This window comes from Furipterus horrens, unplaced genomic scaffold (assembly GCF_987537825.1).
Source record: "Furipterus horrens unplaced genomic scaffold, mFurHor1.1.pri manual_scaffold_6, whole genome shotgun sequence".
Taxonomy (NCBI): Eukaryota; Metazoa; Chordata; class Mammalia; order Chiroptera; family Furipteridae; genus Furipterus; species Furipterus horrens.
The window spans coordinates 167307761-167328457 of NW_028327176.1; the positions used below are offsets into that span (position 1 = coordinate 167307761).

The following is a 20697-nucleotide window of genomic DNA, read 5'->3' on the forward strand; positions in this document are numbered from 1 at the left end:
CTTGCTTTAGAGTATATTGTTCAATACAGTAGCCGTTTGTAGTTATCTAAAGCTTAATAAAATTTCAAATTCAGTTCCACAATTCAAGTGCTTAATGGGCACATGTAGTTACTAACTACTGTATTGAATAGCAGATACAGAATATTTAACTACCGCATAAAGTCCTATTGGATAGAGCCACTTTAAAGTTACTAGTAAGAAAACAACCAAGCAAAAGAACAACAAAACTTTCAGGATGTATTGAATATAAAGGCATTTTTGTCCCTCAAGTGCATTCTAAACCCCCAAAAAGCTTCTGCTTCTGCCTTCTGTTAATGTCTATGATTAATAATAATTCTTTAAAAAGCCCATCTGGGCCCTGGCTGGTGTGGCTCAGTGGACTGAGTGCCAGACTATGACCAAAGAGGTCACTGGTTCATTTTGGTTCAATTCCAGGTCTGCATGTGCCTGGGTTGCAGACCAGGTCCCCAACTGGAGGCATGCGAAAGGCAACTGATTGACACATCGATGATTCTCTCCCTCTCTTTCTCCCTCCCTTCCCCTCTTTAAAATAAATAAATAAGTAAAAAAAAAAAAAAAAAAATCTTAAAAAGCCCATTTGGGGAAAATCATATTCCCATTTTTTAAGCTAGAAAAGAAGAAATAGAATTTTTAATAAATGAACTGGAATGTATACGTCCTCAAGAAAGTGATATTGATTTTTATTTCCTTTATTCTATTCATATAATACTGGTGTCATAATTATTTCCATTCTAGGATCTCAAAGCAATATTCCTTGAGGTAGAAGACTATATTGAGTCTATGTTAATTAAGAGTAGCATTTGAATTCATTTCTAGCATAAAATTTCTGGAGAATTTTAACAATATTATTAGCCTGGAAAATTAGTTATACGATTATATAAATATTAAGCTGAACTTGCATGGCAAATAAAGGTTTAGTGACTATAGTAATATCAACCATGAAGAAAATAAGGGTCTCGGAAGATGTATTTGGAAATAAAATTTGAAATATAGTTGATCAAACTTCACTAATCCTTTCTTTGAAAAAATATCAGTACACTGACTTCTAGGTTAATGTCAGTCACCAACTGTACTGTACAACCCAAGAAGTAGCCCAGTTCTGTTATAACCCAGCCAGCACCCCACCTGGCACACAGCAGACGCTCATTCATGTCAAGTAATCAATCACAGTTTATTTATTTGACAGATTTTACCAATTACTTTTGAAATCTTTTACAATCTTAATGCAATTGCCCACTAAAATTGATATGAGTTTTTTCAAAATTTAACAAACCCTAAAGAACAAAAATGTACACTGCATTTAAAAAATAAATATTTAAACATTTTAAGATTATAAAAATTCAAAGAATCACATCATCTGCCAGGTGAGTGTCAACCCAGAAAAGCAATTAATTTATTTTTATAAACAGAGATTAGAGAATCACCATTTAAGCATGAATTATTAAGTTTATGCATTTCTAGTTATGTAATGTACTTATATCGCTTCCAGCTCATTTCATACAGTTAAGTTCAAGTACACAGCAAAGGCAAAAACTTGTCAATCTACCTCAATTAGGAACATTAGTTCATTTACTTGGAAATTTATCATAAAAATTTTAAGCTATTTAAAAAGAATATGAAACTGTTTACTCCTGCAATGCAATGAAATCTTTAGTTTTTTATATGACAAAAAAATCTCTTATCCCAAAGACACACCAAGAGACATTTATGTAAAAAAGGATATATAATAACTATTCTACATGTGGGGTGCCTTTAAAACAATGTATTTAAAGACTGAATAAGTCATTAATAATAAAATAAAGCTAGAATAAGAAAGATTGAGAGTATCTAATGAAAGTCTTGATCACAGATACCTCGATGTTCCTAGGCAGTTCTAATAAATAGTTATGGATATGAACAATGTGTAGTTTACTTGATCTCTTAGAGATGTTAAGTACAGACAGGGAGATGGGAGTTATAAGTTATAAATAGATTCACTACTTGAATCAAAATATTGGGTTGGCGAAAAAGTCTCCCTGGTTTTTTCCATAAAATAAAAGATACATTTTTCGCTTTCACCAATAACTTTATTGGTTTGGATATTTTGAGTATGTCAGCTATCTCCTGCATGATATAACCTTGGTTGTTCTCAATTAACGTTTTGATTTGATTGCTAACAACTTCAACTGGTCTACTGACCAACTGTGGAGCTTAGTAAAGCGAGAAATCTCCAGCATGAATCTTTGCAAACCACTTTTGACATGTTCGATCAGTCATAGCACCTTCTCCATACACTGCACAACTCTTTTTTTGGCATTCAGTTAATTTTTACCTTTCTTGAATTAATAAAGCATAATAGGCCAAAAATGTGTATTTTCTTCCATCTTTAATATTAAAATGGCTACACAAAAATTCATCAATTTTTATCTTTTTAAAAAATGCACGATGATGCGACAGCTGTCACAATCCAATATAACAAAAATTGTTTTGAATGGAGTTAAAGACAAATAAGCGCTACTTGAGCCATCTTATGCCAAAAAAACCAAATAAACTTTTGGGCCAACCGAATAAAATAATCTAAACGTCAGTGCTTGTACATTACTGTGTAGCATGATCATGTTCAGATTTAATAGATTTAAGTCTACTTTCACAGATGGAGGCTCTAATATTTCACCACAGCACCACCTGACTTCACTGAGTTACTGGTAAAGACACTGGCACTTGGTTAGACTGAGGTGCTGGAGACCCACTATTTATGGCTTGTGGAGGTACAGTAGCTGGTTCCATCTTGCTGATGTGTGTGATAAATCGAAGACGAAGTTTTAGAGCTGGTTTTAAATTACAGATAATCTTCTCTACCTAAAAAATGAAAACACATGAAAAAATATTTTAACCAGAGAACTTTAATTTCCCACGTTTTAAAGAAGTGATTTTTTTTTCATTAAAATTAAAATTTTCTTTTTTTTTAGATATATTTTATTTTTTATTTATTTATTTATTTATTTTAATGTTTTTTATTGATTATATTGTTACAACAGTTCCAATTTTCTCCCCCTTGTTCCCCTCCACCCAAGAAGTGATTTATACATATCCTGAGACAATAAACTAGGAAATGGGGTGGATGAGAAGTTTATCTACATGTTTTATGTTTCAACAAAAGCAGATAAAATTATTTCTTTCTCATATGAGAAAAATTATGTGTTCTTCCTCACATATATTCTATGTATGTATATGTGTGCATGAGCATGTATCTATGTATATTGCATGTATTTACAAAAACAAAAACACTTAGCTAGCCAGTAATTCCACTGCCAAAAGCTAGCATAGTTTACACTGGAAATTTTACACATGCCACAGGTGATCATCCTTTTAAAATGCCATCTTCACAGAAGCATGAAGCACAATTGTATTTTGAAGATCTTTGAATAACATAGGTCTGTAACATATATCTACAAAGCTAATTTTTTTAGTTCTGATTTATACTTGGAATTCAAACTAAATAATATCAGACCCACTCTTACTTAAAATACTTTAAAGAAATAAATACATCGAGCAGTTTCATAGTTTTCTTTGCTTTACTCAAAGGCTCTTTGACCTTGCTGGGAAAGGTCAGCCCATTAATGATTTTTCCTTTCTGCAATTACTTTGCGTCAAAGTGCCTTAGGCCCAAATTAAAGGATATGTTAAATAAAATATACCTATATTGGTTCCCATGCAACTTTCCTTGACAATCCTGCTGATAAAGGAGTCAACATCCTCCCCACCCCATGTCCCTGGCTGCAAGGAAAGAATCCAGTAGACTAGGATTCATATGTTTTTATATCAGTTTATCTCTCTTTGCCGTTAGAGAAGGAAATAACATTACGTATGGAGGGGAGGTTATTTAATGTTTCCAGCCTTGTGAAACAGCCGAAACTATTTCCCACAGATAGGAAACTCAGTAATGGCTCAAGCAGGTCCTGTCCACTTTCAGACAGCTCTATTAGGAAGTAGCTCTTTACATGCTGAGTCAGAATGTGCCTCCCTCTAACTTCACCAGAGCTTATATGCCCTTTGAAGTGACATAGAACAGATTGAATACCTAATGCAAATGGCAGCCCTCCAAATAGTGAGGACATAAACAATTCCCTAGGACTCTTAAAGTTCAAGTCAAGCATTCCCAGTTCCTTCAAATATCCTTCATGAAATTACTCTCTGGACTTCCCTGGCTTCAGTCTTCTAGTTATGCCGTGATTTGTCTGATGTTCCCACAGTGTACCCTAATCACTGCGGGGAAACGTGCGTCCTCCTTCATTCATAACACAACACCTGTCTGGGCTTTTCAGCAGCCATACTGTACTGTTTCTTCCTAACGATATTACTGTTAATTAGCCCCCCTAGGCCTTTTTCAGATGTTCTGTTGCAAATATCAAGGGGAAAATGTGAGAAATTATAACATGCATTTACTTTTACTTTAATACTTTATTATGCTCATATAGTCTAAGAGGGTCTGATAACAACCTTTTTCTCTTAAAAGAAAAAACAGTAATAAAACCACTGACCCAAACAAAAAAAGTCTATCATCATATGTTCAAGTTGTCTAAACTAAACATCATTAAAAATAATTAAAGTTAACTTACTTGCTCTTTAATGCTGTCACCAGTAAACATATACTTCATATGATATAGGAAGTCACAGATGGGATCCATGTAATTTAAGTGGGTGCTACACTGGTCAACATTCAGCAACATGTCGTAAAATGCCACACCAATCTATTTAATAAATAATATAAAATTATTTAAATGTTCAAAAACGGTTTAATAATTCAGTGTGATGTAGCTGGACTCCACCCCAAGACTAGCACAGTGGAATACCACGTTTGTAGAAGAGCTGTCACTGCTCATGTCAACTTGTGTGTGCACGGGGGACAGACCAGGGCCTGCGTTACAGTAGAACGTGCAGTGCTGCAGTGCGCTCTCTTTATAGCTTAATAATTTCTCTTAAAATTAAGAGGCAGACAATCCCCTTTCAGAAAACCATTTCTCAATATATGGGATAATCACAATCTCAGGGATCCTTTACATTATACCTTTTTAGTTCTATTTGGTGGCTCATACTTTAAGGTTCTACTTCTGCCTCATTTTCTTTTCTCTGCACTCTTGCATAGGTGATTGACTTCATCCATTTCCATGACTTTAATTGATTGCTGTGTACTATAGTACAGGTTCTCAAATGCGTTTCTTCCACCCTTAACTTTCTGCTCAACCTTGATGATGGGTATTTCCTCCTGCATCTCCAATTCAACACATCCCACACCAAACTCATTATGGGTCTGTATACTAAATCACACTAAGTCCTCTAAAACCACTCTTTGATCCTAACTACCCTGATTTCACTACTAATAATTATGATATGAAGTTTGAAAAACACTGGGAAGAAAACCTAAATAGATCTTTTAGAACTTAATGTTATCCCAGAAAACCTAAATTATATTTTACCTCTATCATACATCGAGTTCTCTCTTGTTGAAATCTTTGTAAAAATGGTCCCACAAGATGGTACACATAAAGCAACTGGAATTCAGTCTTTACTATAGGAAGAAGTACTTCAGTGAGAAACCTAAAATTTGAAGATAAAATTTTTTGTGATTTGAAATCAGGTGAATTGTTTGAAGTTTGTTAATACAGCCTTTCCCAGTATTTGCAAAACTTGTAATATATTTTTAAAATTTATTTTAATTTTGGTAACATTTTAAGTAAATCTCACATTTCTCACTGGCTCTTATATTCATTTCACTAAAATAAATTGAGATTTAAAATCATTCTTAAAAATAAAATTACTGAATGTCAGAGGTAACTAGTCAATCTAATATAAATGCTATTTTCAAGAAATCTGACTATAACTAACACCAATTTTATAGTCAAGATAAGTAATCAGAAAACAGGTTAATGTCAGTTATTCAGTTCAGAAGGCACCTTTTGGAATGTGGTTGGGAAAAAGTCTCTTTAAAATATAATGGAAAACTAGATAGATACCAAATTATTACTTGCACATACAAATTAAGTTTTTTCAAATGATTCTGAAATAAATTAGGCTTTTCGATTATCTAGAAATTCTACTTAACTCTTACTTCACAAGTTGTTTTACTGAATGAGATCTTTACCTCATAATGAGGTTAAACAAAACAAAAACAAAATGAAAAAAGTTGAATTACTTTAAGAAGTCATAACACCTACTTGGGAATGAGGGAGAGCTGCCCGATGCTAGAATGGTGCCACACAGCATGCGCTAGAGCTAATGTATAGCTACAGCTCATCTCGGAGTAGGACTGATGGCAAGCAGTGAAATCAAAGAGGCGGAATGGATAGCCGACCCACTCTGTTTCAGACGTCAGGCTGGGACTGCTGACAACACTCACAATCTGATCATGAAGGACAATCCAATACGGCTCCTTGAAAACCAGAGGACAACCTGATGAAAAATATCACTTACCCAGCATTCCACCCCATTTTCACTATCATACTCTCATGCCTAAAATAATAGCACTTTCTCACTCTTCAGTGTTTTCTACTTATCTAGATTTTGTCTTTGTAATGAAGATTTTAAAATAAAAAATGGGTGGCTTCATAATAAGTCAATAACAATCTTAAGAGAAATGCTTATGGGTTAAGAGGGCTACATACACATGTCTGTCCTATTCACTTAGTACCTGATACTTACTACATAGTAAATCTATGTTAATATTTACTACAGACAATATTGATATACATATATAACTATATACTGTATATAGGAGGTGTGGAAGGAAAATGTGATCACACAGGTGCATCATCTAAGAAGTCTGCAGAGCACAGGGTTAGACAATATTACGGACATTCAAAGGTACAACAGACAATGCGGTGTTGATGAGATACACGCGGAGGTCACAGAAGGGAGACGTCACAGGAGTGGAGGAGTCAGGGAAGGACTCCTGAAGAGCAGGCCTAAGTAGGCAAAGAATGAGTAGCTTGAGAGAAGCTGACGGAGGAAGAAGTGTTCTGGCATAAGGTGTTATTTCCTAACATATAAGAGGTACCGGAAATATGCCTCAATGAGCATTACTTGCATGAGAAAAGGCTCTAGATATATAAAATGCTAAGTGGTCAAAACTAGATTGTATTTTAATTTAAAAACTAAGGTTGGGTGGGTAAGGTGGGACCAATGGATGTAGGGACCCAAACGTCAGGTAGATTTAAATAGCTCTGATGCAGAAGGCAAACAGAATAGTCACTGTAGATTTCTGAGGCAATAATAATATGAAAATTTAAAAAATATGAAACACTTCATTAACTGCATAGTGTCTTTATATAAAGGCATCCTATTCTCTAGGCTGACAGGGAACAACTGCATTCAATTACTACATACAAATCACGATTTAACTCACTGGTAGAGCAGTGATGATCAATCCAATTGCGTTCATCCATGATGTAATGTTCTCTCTTGGCACTAGAGGCTGGCTACAAGTGGGAAAAAGAATAAAAATGTAAAATTATAGAAACATTTTATATGGTTAACAATGGATCTTATTTTGAGAATATATATAATTTGGGGGCTTACAAGTGACCTAATCCAATAAAACTACATTAGATTTTTATTGACTAAAAATGTAATATACAGAAACAAAAGCAAAATAAGGCTTTTGTTTGGGGTTGTTTCCTTTAACAAATGGGCCAAAAGACTATTTCTATTTATTTATACTTCTTCTCTAATCAGTATCCCCTACTTCACATTGGTCTTTAAGAAAGAACTCTTGACTTTTTTTTTTCTGAAAAGTTAACATTATTCCTAAATTAAATGCCAAACACCTAACAGAGAATAGAAGTGGGAGCAAACCCAGATTTTCTGACACTGCCTGGGGCTCATTACACTACACAGATATTATAAGGGCAAGATCTGGAACCAAAAAGACAGTTACTATCAATGTGCATCAGACTTGGAACAACAGATTTGTCTAACAGCTCCAAATACAATATCGTTCTCTTTACAAATAAACAATGAATCTTATTTCATACAACAGGATACATACCTTTTCAGCACAACATTTAGAAGAGCATTTCCAACTTCTTTGCCGGAAACAGCTAAGGCCATGAGCTCCACACAGGTAACATGCAGAGCATGGGCAGCTGGATTGGGAAACTCATTGAATCTCCAGTCACAGTTTGGAAATGGACCAGGAGATTTGCCAGCCATTGGTGCAAATGATTAAAGTAATAACTATTTGAATATTTTGAGATTAATGGCTCACATGTGTATAGTGCTTTATAGTTTTCAATGTTTCACATGTAAACATCTCATTTGATTATCAATTTATTTAATTATACATCCCCAAGAAGATATTTATCTGAGAGATCAGAAAGCAAATAATATAAATCAAATACAAATAAGCTTGACATGCCAAACGTATTGATTGCAACCATGTGATCAACCATAAAAATGGCTTGTCTTATACAGGTGGGCTCTTTAACTGCGACATGGTAGCTATAGATGCAACCAAAATATCACTATAACTATCAATCTATTTCTTTTAATAGTTATAGGACAGTTAAAAAGAAAGTTACTTTATAAGTAATTCTTTTACTTTATAAGTTCCTTTGTGTAGAAAAATCAATCATGCCCATTTATATAAAATTGTTCAATCTAGTAAACAGCAGCATGGTACAGAGACAATATTAAGTACTGTGTGATGGCACCTTAAAATGTGAAATCAAAATGAAGAAATAAAAATACCAATATAGCAGCTATTTTTACTAAAGAGAGAAATAAGTTTTAATATTATCTATTAACATTTTGAAAAAATTCAATGATTAAAGCAACAAAATTCTATGTTCTCCAGTAGCAAACAGAGGCATGTACTATAATACACAGTTAACTTATTTAGAAATAGGACTGTTTTCTTTGAAACAAATCTTATGAGACCTGTTTTTAAGTATAAATTTTAATGGAATTAATTCTGCCTATCTGGCATGATAGTGCTAATTTAAGATTTCAAGACCTTTAGAGAAGTAAAAGTAGAAATGATCTTTAAGAAATTTGAAGTCTTAGAATATACAAAAATAATTACCTTGTAAAGACAATACACTATGTTCTCGCAAATAATACAGTTATTTCTAAAAATCTGGAAAATCACAATAAAAAGGATATTATCTACTAGTCTGCCAATCAATCTACAATAGTAGGTGTCATCTGGGACCCAAGGATTGTCTTCTCGTGCGTTCATAGCACATTTCAGATAAGTGTCACTTAGACACCAACCCTGCGGTCGGTTATCCTTGAGTGAGCCAATGATTGCATGGACAAGTTTTCGTTTGAGAAATGTGCGATCTCTCAGGTGCTTTTCATAGTAGTGCAGAGTATTATACAAATAAGTCACTGGACGATCTGCCAAGAAAACAGAACACCACAATGCTTATCTGGTTACTGACAACTGTGGAAAAGCTAATGTTCTATTTTCGAGATTACTAAAAAACAGCTCAGAAAATTATGAAACTATTTTACATGCTGGGTAATTGCAGACAATGAATATTTTAATTTTAGGACAAGGCAGAAGTCTTACAATGATATACACATCTTGTATTTAAGGATATTCATTACACTCTGAGGTACCGATTTCACTCCTGGAAATGTATCCTGCAAAAATGACACATGTACAAAGACGTTCCTTGCTAGACGACAGGAATGGGACGTTTTCTGCATACCCTTTGGACCATGTGCATATATCACCAATCCAAATGAAACATATTTTTAAAGGAATGCTCACTTGAACTTCATATCTATTCTGTTATGCTGCAAGACAATTCAAGCTTCTGCACTGGAGGAAAATTTAGATCAAGGACTAGAAAGAATTGTCCCCTCCTCTCCACCCCAGATAAATACACTTTGTTCCCATTCTGTCTGCTCTGGGACATTCACGCTTATGTCACCGACTCTAGCATTCTCCATACCAGGTTTAAAACTTTAAAGTTGTCTTTAATTTCTTTCTTCTGATATTCTCCCCATAACCAGCCAACCAAGTCCTACTCCTCTACTCCTTCTTCCTTGACCATCTGTCCCTTCTTTCTCGTTTCCAATGCCATCATACATGTTTAGATACTATTCATACACCTGAACTTTTTGACATAAGTTGTTAAAATGGCTTCCTCCCTCCATAACATGATGCTAACTACAACAGGATTTATCTAAAATAAATGTTTTCCATGTCATTACCTTACTCAATAACTTCTAGTTGATTCTTGATAATCTATCTGCAAGTTATAAAATCAAAACTTCTTGGTCAGGCATTTAAGGTGATCTGTCAGAGACATTATATGGATTTTCAATTTAGCCCACCAAGGTGACTGTTTTCAAAATGTCTTGCTTTCAATACCATTATGGGTTTTTCAAAGGATTCTTTATGCCTAGCTCGTTTTTTTTTCTTCTGTTTGTTTATACAAATCACACACACCATAGTTAAAATCCTATTCATCCAAGAAGTCTGCCAAGATCTAATTTGTTCACAGTACAGTAACACCAGTCTGTTGTGAATATATAATTTTTTCCTTCTATACTCATTTGGCAAGTAATCACCATGTAAAATAAGGTATCTCTTGCATATCATTTTTTTTTTTTTGCTATTTAATACATTTGCTGTGATTACCTATTCAAATTTTTATGTCGTCTGTTTTATACTTCATGGTATCAATGTATGGCACTTACTCTCGAAACACTTGTATTTAAAAAAAATTAAAACAAAATCTTTAGAACCACTGTCCCATACAGTCATGCTCAGCCCACTTTCGTTTGTAAAGCTATTAGATGGGATTAAAATGTGAAAAATCTCACCATGAAATTTATATAACCCTCCTAGGTGATCTAGCAGAGTTTCCAGAGATTTGGATACTGGCAGCAATTCTAAAAATCTGTGGATTACTATATCAAATACTGGAAGAAATCGGAGACACACATTTCCAAAATAGATGGGCAGATAGGGGGACTGGATCTGCACAGGAGGATCAACCTGCTCCGCCAGGCCCTCAAAATACAGCTTCTCTGGATATTTCTGTGGAAGTGAGGAAATGGTAAATGTTTAGGGCATATTTTTTTATTCTCTTAAAAAAAAGAGCGAAATAAACTTGCTGTTTTTAAAAGAACATGAAACCGTGTTTGCTACTACGATGCAATAAAAACTAGAGTCCTTTACTTGGCAAAAAATTTCTTATCCCCCAAAAGAGTATGTATATAAGGATTTATAATAATTCTTTTCATTTTGTACTGTAAGTACCCATGTCTACAAAAACTGTAATTTTAATTTATTCATAACTTTAAATACTCTAGGTCCTTGAAAAAGTTTAGAGACCAGAGAGAAAACAGTAGAATCACAGAGAAAACAGCCAACTCAATAGCCAAATACCCAAGTATGGCTTAAAAGGATTAATTTGAATTAGTACCTTGTGATAATTCATGTGCTTGGTGTGCCAGTCATTCTGTAGCCAGTGTTCTGGGGAATTTTCCTTCACAAAGTCACTTACTCGGTTTCTAAAATCATTTGGTTTGAGTAACAGCAACTGAATTATGAAATAACAAACCTGGGCTTCATTTCCTTCATGACTACGCATGGCCTTTGGAGAACAACAGGAAAAGTATATGAAAATACCTAACCTGCACAAAACCATGGCTCTGCCACTTGATAGTCTAACTCCGAATAAGTAAAATCTTACTATATCTCTATTTTATCGATTTATAGATTTGCATTATTTACCCTAGTAGAGAGTAACCATTTTTATATCTATGCTCCACAGCTAAGAGGTCAATGTGAGCCAACTAAGCCACCCCAAATATCACCACTATAGTATTAAAAAAACGTAACATTGTCCATCCTGATCCAGTGTCTTTTTCTTAGATTTTTGCCTGAAAGAGACATCAAAGTTAGGAGAAAAAAACCATTTGGGGAATATTTGGTGGCTCTGAGAAACATTCAGTTCTGACTGTGGCTACAAATTGTACAGAAATGGTTATCAGCACTCTGCAAAGAAATGCAGTGACTTACTAATTCCTGACGCTAGTGGGAGGTTTTGAGGATCAACTCAAAGTTTAACTACTTGTACTTTAAGAGCAACACGAAATAAGGATCATGGCTGTCTTATTTACTCTATACTTTCTGTGCATAGAACATAGTAGATACTCAATACATACTTATTGAATGAATGAATAAATAAATTTGAAAATCACTAGTTCCTTAGGGAAGTAACAATGCCTGATTATAGTATAAATTTATTAAATCCTTAGAAGTAATGTAGAGTAGATCAGCACAAGAGTCATCAATCATACACCTCGATCCAAAAGAGCATAGACAGCTTAGAAACATATTCTTAAGTAAGCATATTCTTACCAAGCAGAGAATTAATCTGTCCAATGTAACAATGTTGTACTTCCATACCATGTCATTAAGAATTTCAATGCATTTGTTGAGTTGCTGACCCCCAGCTGATGTAGAGAACTCATATACCAGGAAATCTGCAAAAGTTCTCACATGGGCTACTAAGGCTCTGGCTCCAATTCTTTCTAATACTCTGGAAAACAGAGAGTAAAAGTTGCTGTATGGTATAACAGGTTGCCAAATGGAAAGAAGACCTAGGTTTTTGGCTTACCTATATCCAATCTGATTAATATGATCTGTTTCCAAGAGCATTTTCCAGAGAAGACAAAGAAAGAGAGGAGAGCCTTGATTAGAAAAGTGGGTAATGATATTATTTTCATTGCTCATTGACTTCCACTTCCTATACTCCTCCTCCACATTTTTTTTCAGATTAAAACGACTTTCTTGAGGTACATTATTTTGTTTGAAGAATGCCTAAAAGGAAGATCAGAAGTTTATTTCAATGGTTGTAGGAAAAAGAGTGCTGGCTATAGAGTCAAGAAACCTGCTCTAGACTTGACCCTGACACTAATAAACTCTCAATGACTCCAAGGCCTGAATTTCTATATTGGGAAGATATGGTGGCTTGACTAGATTATCGCTAAGATTCCCTTCTTAGATTTCCTAAACAGAAATTCCAGGCCAGCCTGAATTCAAAGTTTCTTTAATCATCTGCTGATACTTTTGTTCACCTTTGGGAAAAAAAAAAAAAGAAAAAGGAAAAGATAAAGTAATTTATGTGCCCTTTGGTTACATATTTTAGTATCTCTAAGAGGAAAATCCATTACACTAGCCCAATGGTTCTCTGAGTATGGTCCCCAGGCCATCAGTATCAGCAGCGATCTGTATCCAAACAAGCCCTCCAGGAGATTTTAATAAGTTTGAAAACTACTGCTCTAGCCTTACTAGAAGTTAAAGAAAACAGATGCTCATTATGCCTAAAATTTTCTCTGTAAAGTAGATGATAGGTAAGGTTTACCTTCTCTAAATTATGTCAAATTTTTTGTTTTTCTCTCTGTGTTTTTTTAAAAATGCACTCAGGTGTAGCATATGTGTATTCTGTGAGGCTCCATTAAAATATATTTCTCTCCATTTCAGTTCTATGAGATAAATAATTTTTCAGGTAATGTGTTACTTCTCACAAGAATTAACTAATAAGATGAAGCCAATATAATAATTAAAATTTTAGAGACATATAGCTCTAGAATAGGAAAAGGAACAACTCAAGATTTTGGAATAGCAAAGATAGAAAAATAAATAAAAATGAACTTACTTTGAATGCCAACAAAACTAACTCTCTAGAGTAACACTGTAAATGGGAAGAATAATTTCATATGCATTCAATATGTAATTCAAGTCCAAATTACCGCAGGGCAGGGGAGAGCAATGAGGAAAAAATGGGACAACTGTAATAGAACAATAAAAAAAAGGAAAAAAAATAAAAAAGACCAAATTACCTGTAGTGGGCCTGGAAAACAGCTAAGAGTATGTGAAGCCCAATTATGAGGAGTAAAACTCATAATAGTTTGAAGTATGTCTTTACACCAAGTTCCCTGGATTGAATCAGAGCCTGTAAAAAAATCTAAACATAAACAAAGCAGATGTAATCCACATATAAATAACCATATCCCCAATTCATAAACAAATCACAGAGAAAGTCACAATTATGTACACTCAGAGAATCTCACTGCAGTGTATTTACTGCTTAACTAGTAACATTCAGCTTAGGACCTAAGTTTGAATGATATGAATTACCACATTGGTAAATATGAACACAATAAGTGAAAAAAAGACCAAAGACAACTGGAATCTTTTTAAGTTACAGAGTACCAATGATAGAATTTTTTTACAGGTCCACTATGATTGCCCATTTAGTTCACTCTGATAATGAGGTATTAGTACTCTTATGAGACAGAGAATAGAATTAAGAAAGCATCCTTTCTGATGGCTGAAATAGCTAGAGACTACAAATTTCTCCCTAAATCAAAGAAATTTATTATTTACACAAATATAATTTAGGTTGCTAATTTCAATAACTATTTCTTTAAAGCAGTTCTCAAAGTGTGCTCTATAGATTCTCTGAGCCCCAATATCCTTTCAAGAACTTGGTATGTCAAAGTGATGAAAATAATACAACTAAGATACCACTGGCCTTTTTACTGTATTGGTATGTGCACTGATGGTGCAAAGGCAACACGGCTAAAGCTCTCAGAACAAACCAGCAGCACCAAACTGCTAAGAGCCACTGTAACCTTAACCACCATACACTCTCAGTGAAAAAAAAAGGTGCCAATTTCACTTAAGAATATCGTTAATGAAGCAGTGGATAGAGGATTTATATCTCAGCCGTAAGTGCACCGATCTTTAATATTCTGTGTGAGAAAATGGAAGTGTGCATAAAGTATTCCAGCTACACACCGCAGTATGAAGGGTATTTCAGGAAAAGTAGTTGAGTAATTGAGTATTCAGTTAAATTAGGTCTTTTTAAATTTTTTCCCCCATGGAATTCCAGTTTTACTCGAAAGAATATCTGACAGAAACCCTGGGCATTAAGCAGACATTCTTTTGAGAATTAACAAAGGAAGCCTGTCATTTCCAACTTGTATCCACTACTATGAGAGTGATGGCTTTCTAAAACTTGAAGACTTTTCTGATGAAATTTGTAGTATTAGAAACAAATATAATTTTGTGATACTGTATAATGAAATGCGTCAACATTTATAAGATCTACATAACTGAGTGAACCAGTTTTTCAAAAAACCAATTCATAAAAGTTACAAAATGCACATGGATAAAAAAATCTATTAAATGTACAAAATAGATCCATGGATTATAAAGTGACAGAGAGCAAAATGCTCACTGACAAGATTTTCGATTTCACATTGCAACTAATGTTTAAAAAAATTTGTCTAATTTTGTGCTACATCAAAAAATATGCACAATTAGCTGAAAAGGCTATTAAAATACTCTTCCCCTTTCCAACTTCTATCTGTGTGAGGCCATATTTTCTCCATTTACTTCTAATTAAACAACATATTGCAATAGATGAAATATAGAAGCAAATACAAGAATCCAGCTATCTTCCTTTACATCAGACATTAAAGAGAGATGCAAAAAATGTACACAATGACACATCTTCTGACTGAAGTTTTGTTTTGGAGAACAGAGTTTATTTTTCAAAGAAATATGTCATCTATGTTAACATGTATTGGCTTATCATTTTATTATTATTGTAATTTTAAATGAGTCAAATAAATATTTTAAAAACTTCTATGTTAATACAGTAGTCCCTCGCTATATCGTGGTTCACTTATTGCGGCCTCACTGTATCACGAGATTTTTAAAAATATTATATTTAATTATTTATCGTGGATTTTTCGCTATATCACGGGATTTTGAAGTACTGTATACGTATATTGTTAAAGTTACGTAGGTTTAAGAGTGTAGAATAAATGTAAATGTAAAGTTCCTAGTTCGCGGGGGGGTCTGGAACGTAATACCCACGATAAGTGAGGGAATACTGTATATAATAAATATCAATAGATACAATCCATATAATCAGAAAATTTTTGTAAATTTCTATTTTTTTTTACATTTTGTATGAAAAGTCCAGAACAGGCAAATACATGGAGACAAAGTAGATTAGCATTTCCCTAGAATTGGCAGGAGAATGGGAGGTGACTGCTAAGAGGCATTTAGGTTTTTCTGAGGGTGATGAAAATGTTCTGGAATTTGATAGTGGTGATAATTGCACAATCCTGTAACTACAATAAAACTGAATTTTACACTTTAAAAGGGTGAATTTTATGTTATGTAAATTGTATCGAGAGAGAGAGAGAGAGAGAGAGAGAGAGAGAGAGAGAGAGAGAGAGAGAGAGAGAGAGAAAGAGAGAGAGAGAAAGAGAGAGAGAGAGAGAGAGAGAGAGAGAGAGAGAGAGAGAGAGAGTGAGAGAGAGCGCGTGCGTGAGCGCTGTGGCCTAATCACTGCCCTTAGACTAAAAACCCCACTTTCCGCGGCCTACTAGGCCCTCATGAGCTGGTCCCTGCTACCTCCCCTAAACAAACAAGTAAACCGTATAGTGCTCAGATGGCAACAGGTTCTATAAAGAAACAACAATAACAAAGGGCAGAGGGGACTTGTCATGTAAATAAAGTGGTTCAGGAAAGGCCTCCCCGAGAAAGGGGACCACAGTCAGAGGCCCAAAGGAGTCAAGGGAATGAGCAACCCAGGATGTGGCAAAATTAGGTTTACGGTTGTGAATACCCACAGCAGCTTATTCTTGTATTATTATTTCAGTATTATTTTCCACATGAACAACTGTAAACCTGCTTTTGTTTTGCTCTGCCCTGTATAAACATTTAGGTGCTTGATCTCCACTTTGCTTGCTCTACTTCAGTCAAGTTAGCCTTCTCTCTGAACCACAATGCTCTTTCTTTCCTGGGTCTTGACCTGGGTTCCTTTTACTTAAAATGTCCCATCCCCAGCCCCCTCAATAATTTCTTTTTTTAAAGAGTATAAAGTGGTCCTAAGACCCAAAAGCTCAAGAACCACTACTGAAAAATGACTGAAAATTGATGTCCAACCTAGTTAAAATGACACTACACAGAAAAACCTATATTAATGACTGAAATGGTAAAGCTATCAAACAACTGGTCTTTTTTTTCTTGAACAAATGAAAAGTGTCTTTCCACTATGTTATCTCCTTGAGTCAACTGTTTTTCTTAGTGGTGGTGGATTCACTGTACCTGTTACGTGGGTTGCTCTGGCTAACGTCAATATCAGGGCTCGGTTCAGTTCTTCGGATTCTGCAGACAGCACTGTTTTGGGATCACTAAGGAAGCGTGTAAACTGTGGCTGTACCTCCGAGCTCCCTAATGCTGTTATAAGTCTAAGTGCAGTGCTTTCAACACTGAAAGGTGGGAGAACAAAAGGAAACATGAAAAAGGTAATTTGCATGTAAGTTTTAGAATTATAGAATTAAATCTAATTCTAGGTTAACTACAATAGAAAAATACACAATTATGAATTTCCCTTCTTTGATAAAAAAAAAAAATAATCCTTTTGTGTGACATGAGCTTTGCTTAATTTGTTTTAAAAACCTGAAGTGCCGAATTTTATAGTGAAAACCACCTGACATGTTTGCACACTTGAAAACGATACCTTGTAACCTGTAGGACTAAAAAATTTTACCTGGATAAAAAGCATTTCAAAAATTACATTATTTTTATTTGTAATACATTTTTACTTAGAGCAAAATCAAAAGACATGATTGATACTTAAACCATTATCTGAAGTATATTTAAATCCAGCATTCTAAAGGGTTAAGTTAGCCCTGGCTGGGTAGCTCAGTTGGTTAGAGCATTGTCCTGATCACCAAGTTTGTGGGTTTGATTCCCAGTCAGGGCTCATACAAGATCTATAAGTAAAAATTTTAAAGGACTAAGTTAGAACACAATGTCAAAGGCCTTGGAAGTACTTATTCTCAGTCCAAAGATTCCAAGGCAAGGACTCAACTACCTTAATAAACTTCTGTTTAAAAAGCTGGACTCTGTTCATTCTATACTAGAAATAATATACTCCAGAAGCCAAGGAGTTTTATGACAAACGAATAAAAATATTATAAGGCAAAGTTTTAAGTTCCCAACTCCAACAAAGTTTCTTATAAATCTTAAAGAAAGACAGTCTCCAAGGAGCTCACCAGAGATGGAGCTGGTTCTGGTTTGTTTGGGCAACTGCAGCCAAAGTATGAAGATGACTCAAGAGCTGAACTCTGTAATGAGGCTGAATGTGGTGCATCCGGTAGCTGAACATCTCAAGAAGTGTGTGTAAGATCCCCCAAGCATGAGACTTGAAAACAGTTGGCAAAAGCTGACCTTGAGGAACAAGATAATTTAAGATACTAATTAGTAAAAGCAAGTATTAAAAGACATTGAAAGAAAAGTTACACTGAGTAAAGTCTATGTAAAGATTTGATTATGTGTGCACGCACACACACACACACACACACACACACACAGGCATACATATATGCACACAGTTCCCAAATTTTCTCTATAATTTCTACTTTAATTATAGGGGGGAAAAAAATCAAGATAATTATAATACCAACTTTTCTTCTTTTCCCCCCTGAAATTTGACAATTGATACTCAAGTTCTTATGGAAAAATAAGAGACAAGATATGAAAAAAAATTATTGTAAGCTTTCTCATGTCTCAGTTATTTCTTATTTTTATGAAGTTAATGTTCCCAATGTTTTGAAGCAAGAGGATCACTTTTTAACACATAAATTATATCACACATGCTCTTATTCTTTTCCCCCTCCCCCCAAAATTTTATTCAGCTCTCAATTATCTGACAAGAAGAGTAACTGTGGTTAAAATTAAAATTATATTGTACTGTTGAAAAGTTAGAATTACCATGAATCAGAAAAACACTTCCATATTAGAAAGTATCTATTATTCAGAACTGCATAATAACTAACAGACTTTATTAGCTGTCTTCTGCAATGCAGGAAAACTCCTTCCATATGTCCAGTCACATGTAGTACTCATTGCTCACATGTAGTACTCATTGCTGCCCCAAGGGCAAACCAGCCAAAGAGGAAAATAGGACCATGATTCTTGCACTGAAGACAGTGACTATGTCTGTCCTGCTCACTGCATCCCAAGCACAATACCTTTTTCTTACCATAACTTTACAGAAAAATGCAACTCAATCCCTCGACCCCATGCCTCTTTTTTATTTTTCTCTAGAAGACTTATCACCTGACACATTCAATTTCATTTACTTACTTTTTTGTCTGTCTCCCTCGTTAGCAGGAAACTCTATGATGGCAGTGACTTCTGTGCACTGTCATACCCCTAGCACCTAGAAGAGTACTTGTTGAATTAATGAATTGGTTAATGGTTATAAACAACAGAAGGTCCTGGCTTACTGATAAATCCTTTGATGCCCAAAGACTCTATTTCCATATATACCAATAAACGACTGTAAGTTTCCACTAGGGCTGGAGCCAAGGCCACACTGGACTTTGCATGAGCAAGTTTTATCACTCTGGTAGCAATGCTGTGGATGAGGCTGAGGAGAAACAAAAAGAAAGAAAACAGAAGTCCATATTTGTGACATAAATACAGGAGTTACTCTATTATTAGGGAACTTGGTATAAATCTGAACTTAAACATATGAAAAAGATCACTTTAATCATTTAAGTTGTGCAGGACACTTGGTAGTGATGCACTATACAACCAGAGACCAATTCTAGTTTCCACGGTGCTTCCAATGTGCATCGGGATCCCTCTGCTCACGGAAAAGCAGAATGTGAGTACAACTCATAAGAATGTGCTTGAGTAGGTCAAGATGGTGGCACAGGCAGATACGGCTCACCTCTTCACACAATCACATCAAAATCACAACTAAAATATAGAACAACCACCACTCAGAACTGTCAGAAATTGAGTCGAATGGAAGTCTGACAACTACGGAATTAAAGAAAACATGACCACAGTGATGGGTAGGAGGGGTGCAGACACAGAACGGGCTGGCCCACATTCATGTGTGGTGGATAAAAATTCAAGAGGTATATCTGAGGAGCGAGGAGTCCCAGCCCTACATCAGGCCCCCCAGTTCAGGGTTCCAGTGCCAGGAAGATAAGGCCCCATAACTTCTGGCTGCAAAAATCAGAGGGGATTGAGTCGGTGGAAGAAACTTCTGGAGCCCCAAGAAGTTCCTCATAAAGAACCCACACATGGACTCACCTACTCAGACTCCCTCCCTCTGAGCTCCAGCACTGCATAGCAGCTTGAAAGGCACCAGTGGCATAATGGGAGAAACTGAAGTGTCTGCCATCAAGGCAAGCAGAGGCCATTGTCCCTTTCCTAAACCCTCCCCTCACAGAGCCAGCAAGCTGGAGCCATTACTGAGACTCCATCAACCAGGCTAACACTATTTGACCAGCTTGGAGATCCTCAGAGACTCTGCCCCACCCAACGCCACCCAACTTAAGACCCACCCATGCTGCTTCTCCATATGAATGGCTGTCTTGGCTCATCCTTCACAACTTCCTAAATCCTATCAAACAAGCAACAGCCAGCCTCAGTGAGCCCCAGGCCCCTCACTAGCAGCAGCCAGCCTAGATTCACAGCTTGGCTTTGCCTGGGTATCTCTAAGCCCAGCACAAGTAGCAGCTAACTCAGATTTTTTATAACTCAGGCAGGGTGGCCTAGGGCAAAACAAGGTGGGGACTGACCTTGGCCAGCACCACCTGGGAAACCAGTGCACCCAGTGGACA

The 20697-nt window shown here is 35.4% G+C and overlaps 1 protein-coding gene across 3 annotated transcripts in view; it reads right to left on the minus strand.

Moving 5' to 3' along the window:
• Positions 1-1175: 1175 nt before the first annotated feature.
• MED23 (mediator complex subunit 23) overlaps positions 1176-20697 on the minus strand; it is a 45021-nt gene continuing 25499 nt past the window's right edge. For all 3 annotated transcript variants that reach the window (XM_090279848.1, XM_090279849.1, XM_090279846.1), the window contains 15 exons: positions 19345-19487; positions 18109-18283; positions 17156-17319; positions 13867-13991; positions 12642-12844; positions 12383-12563; positions 11442-11612; positions 10837-11053; positions 9160-9396; positions 8045-8210; positions 7403-7475; positions 6216-6430; positions 5478-5598; positions 4620-4751; positions 1176-2859 (listed from right to left, as the gene is read on the minus strand). In XM_090279848.1, the coding sequence (XP_090135974.1) occupies positions 2692-2859; positions 4620-4751; positions 5478-5598; positions 6216-6430; positions 7403-7475; positions 8045-8210; positions 9160-9396; positions 10837-11053; positions 11442-11612; positions 12383-12563; positions 12642-12844; positions 13867-13991; positions 17156-17319; positions 18109-18283; positions 19345-19487 (2491 nt within the window). In that variant the 3' untranslated portion in view covers positions 1176-2691. The remainder of the gene's footprint in view (positions 2860-4619; positions 4752-5477; positions 5599-6215; positions 6431-7402; positions 7476-8044; positions 8211-9159; positions 9397-10836; positions 11054-11441; positions 11613-12382; positions 12564-12641; positions 12845-13866; positions 13992-17155; positions 17320-18108; positions 18284-19344; positions 19488-20697) is intronic.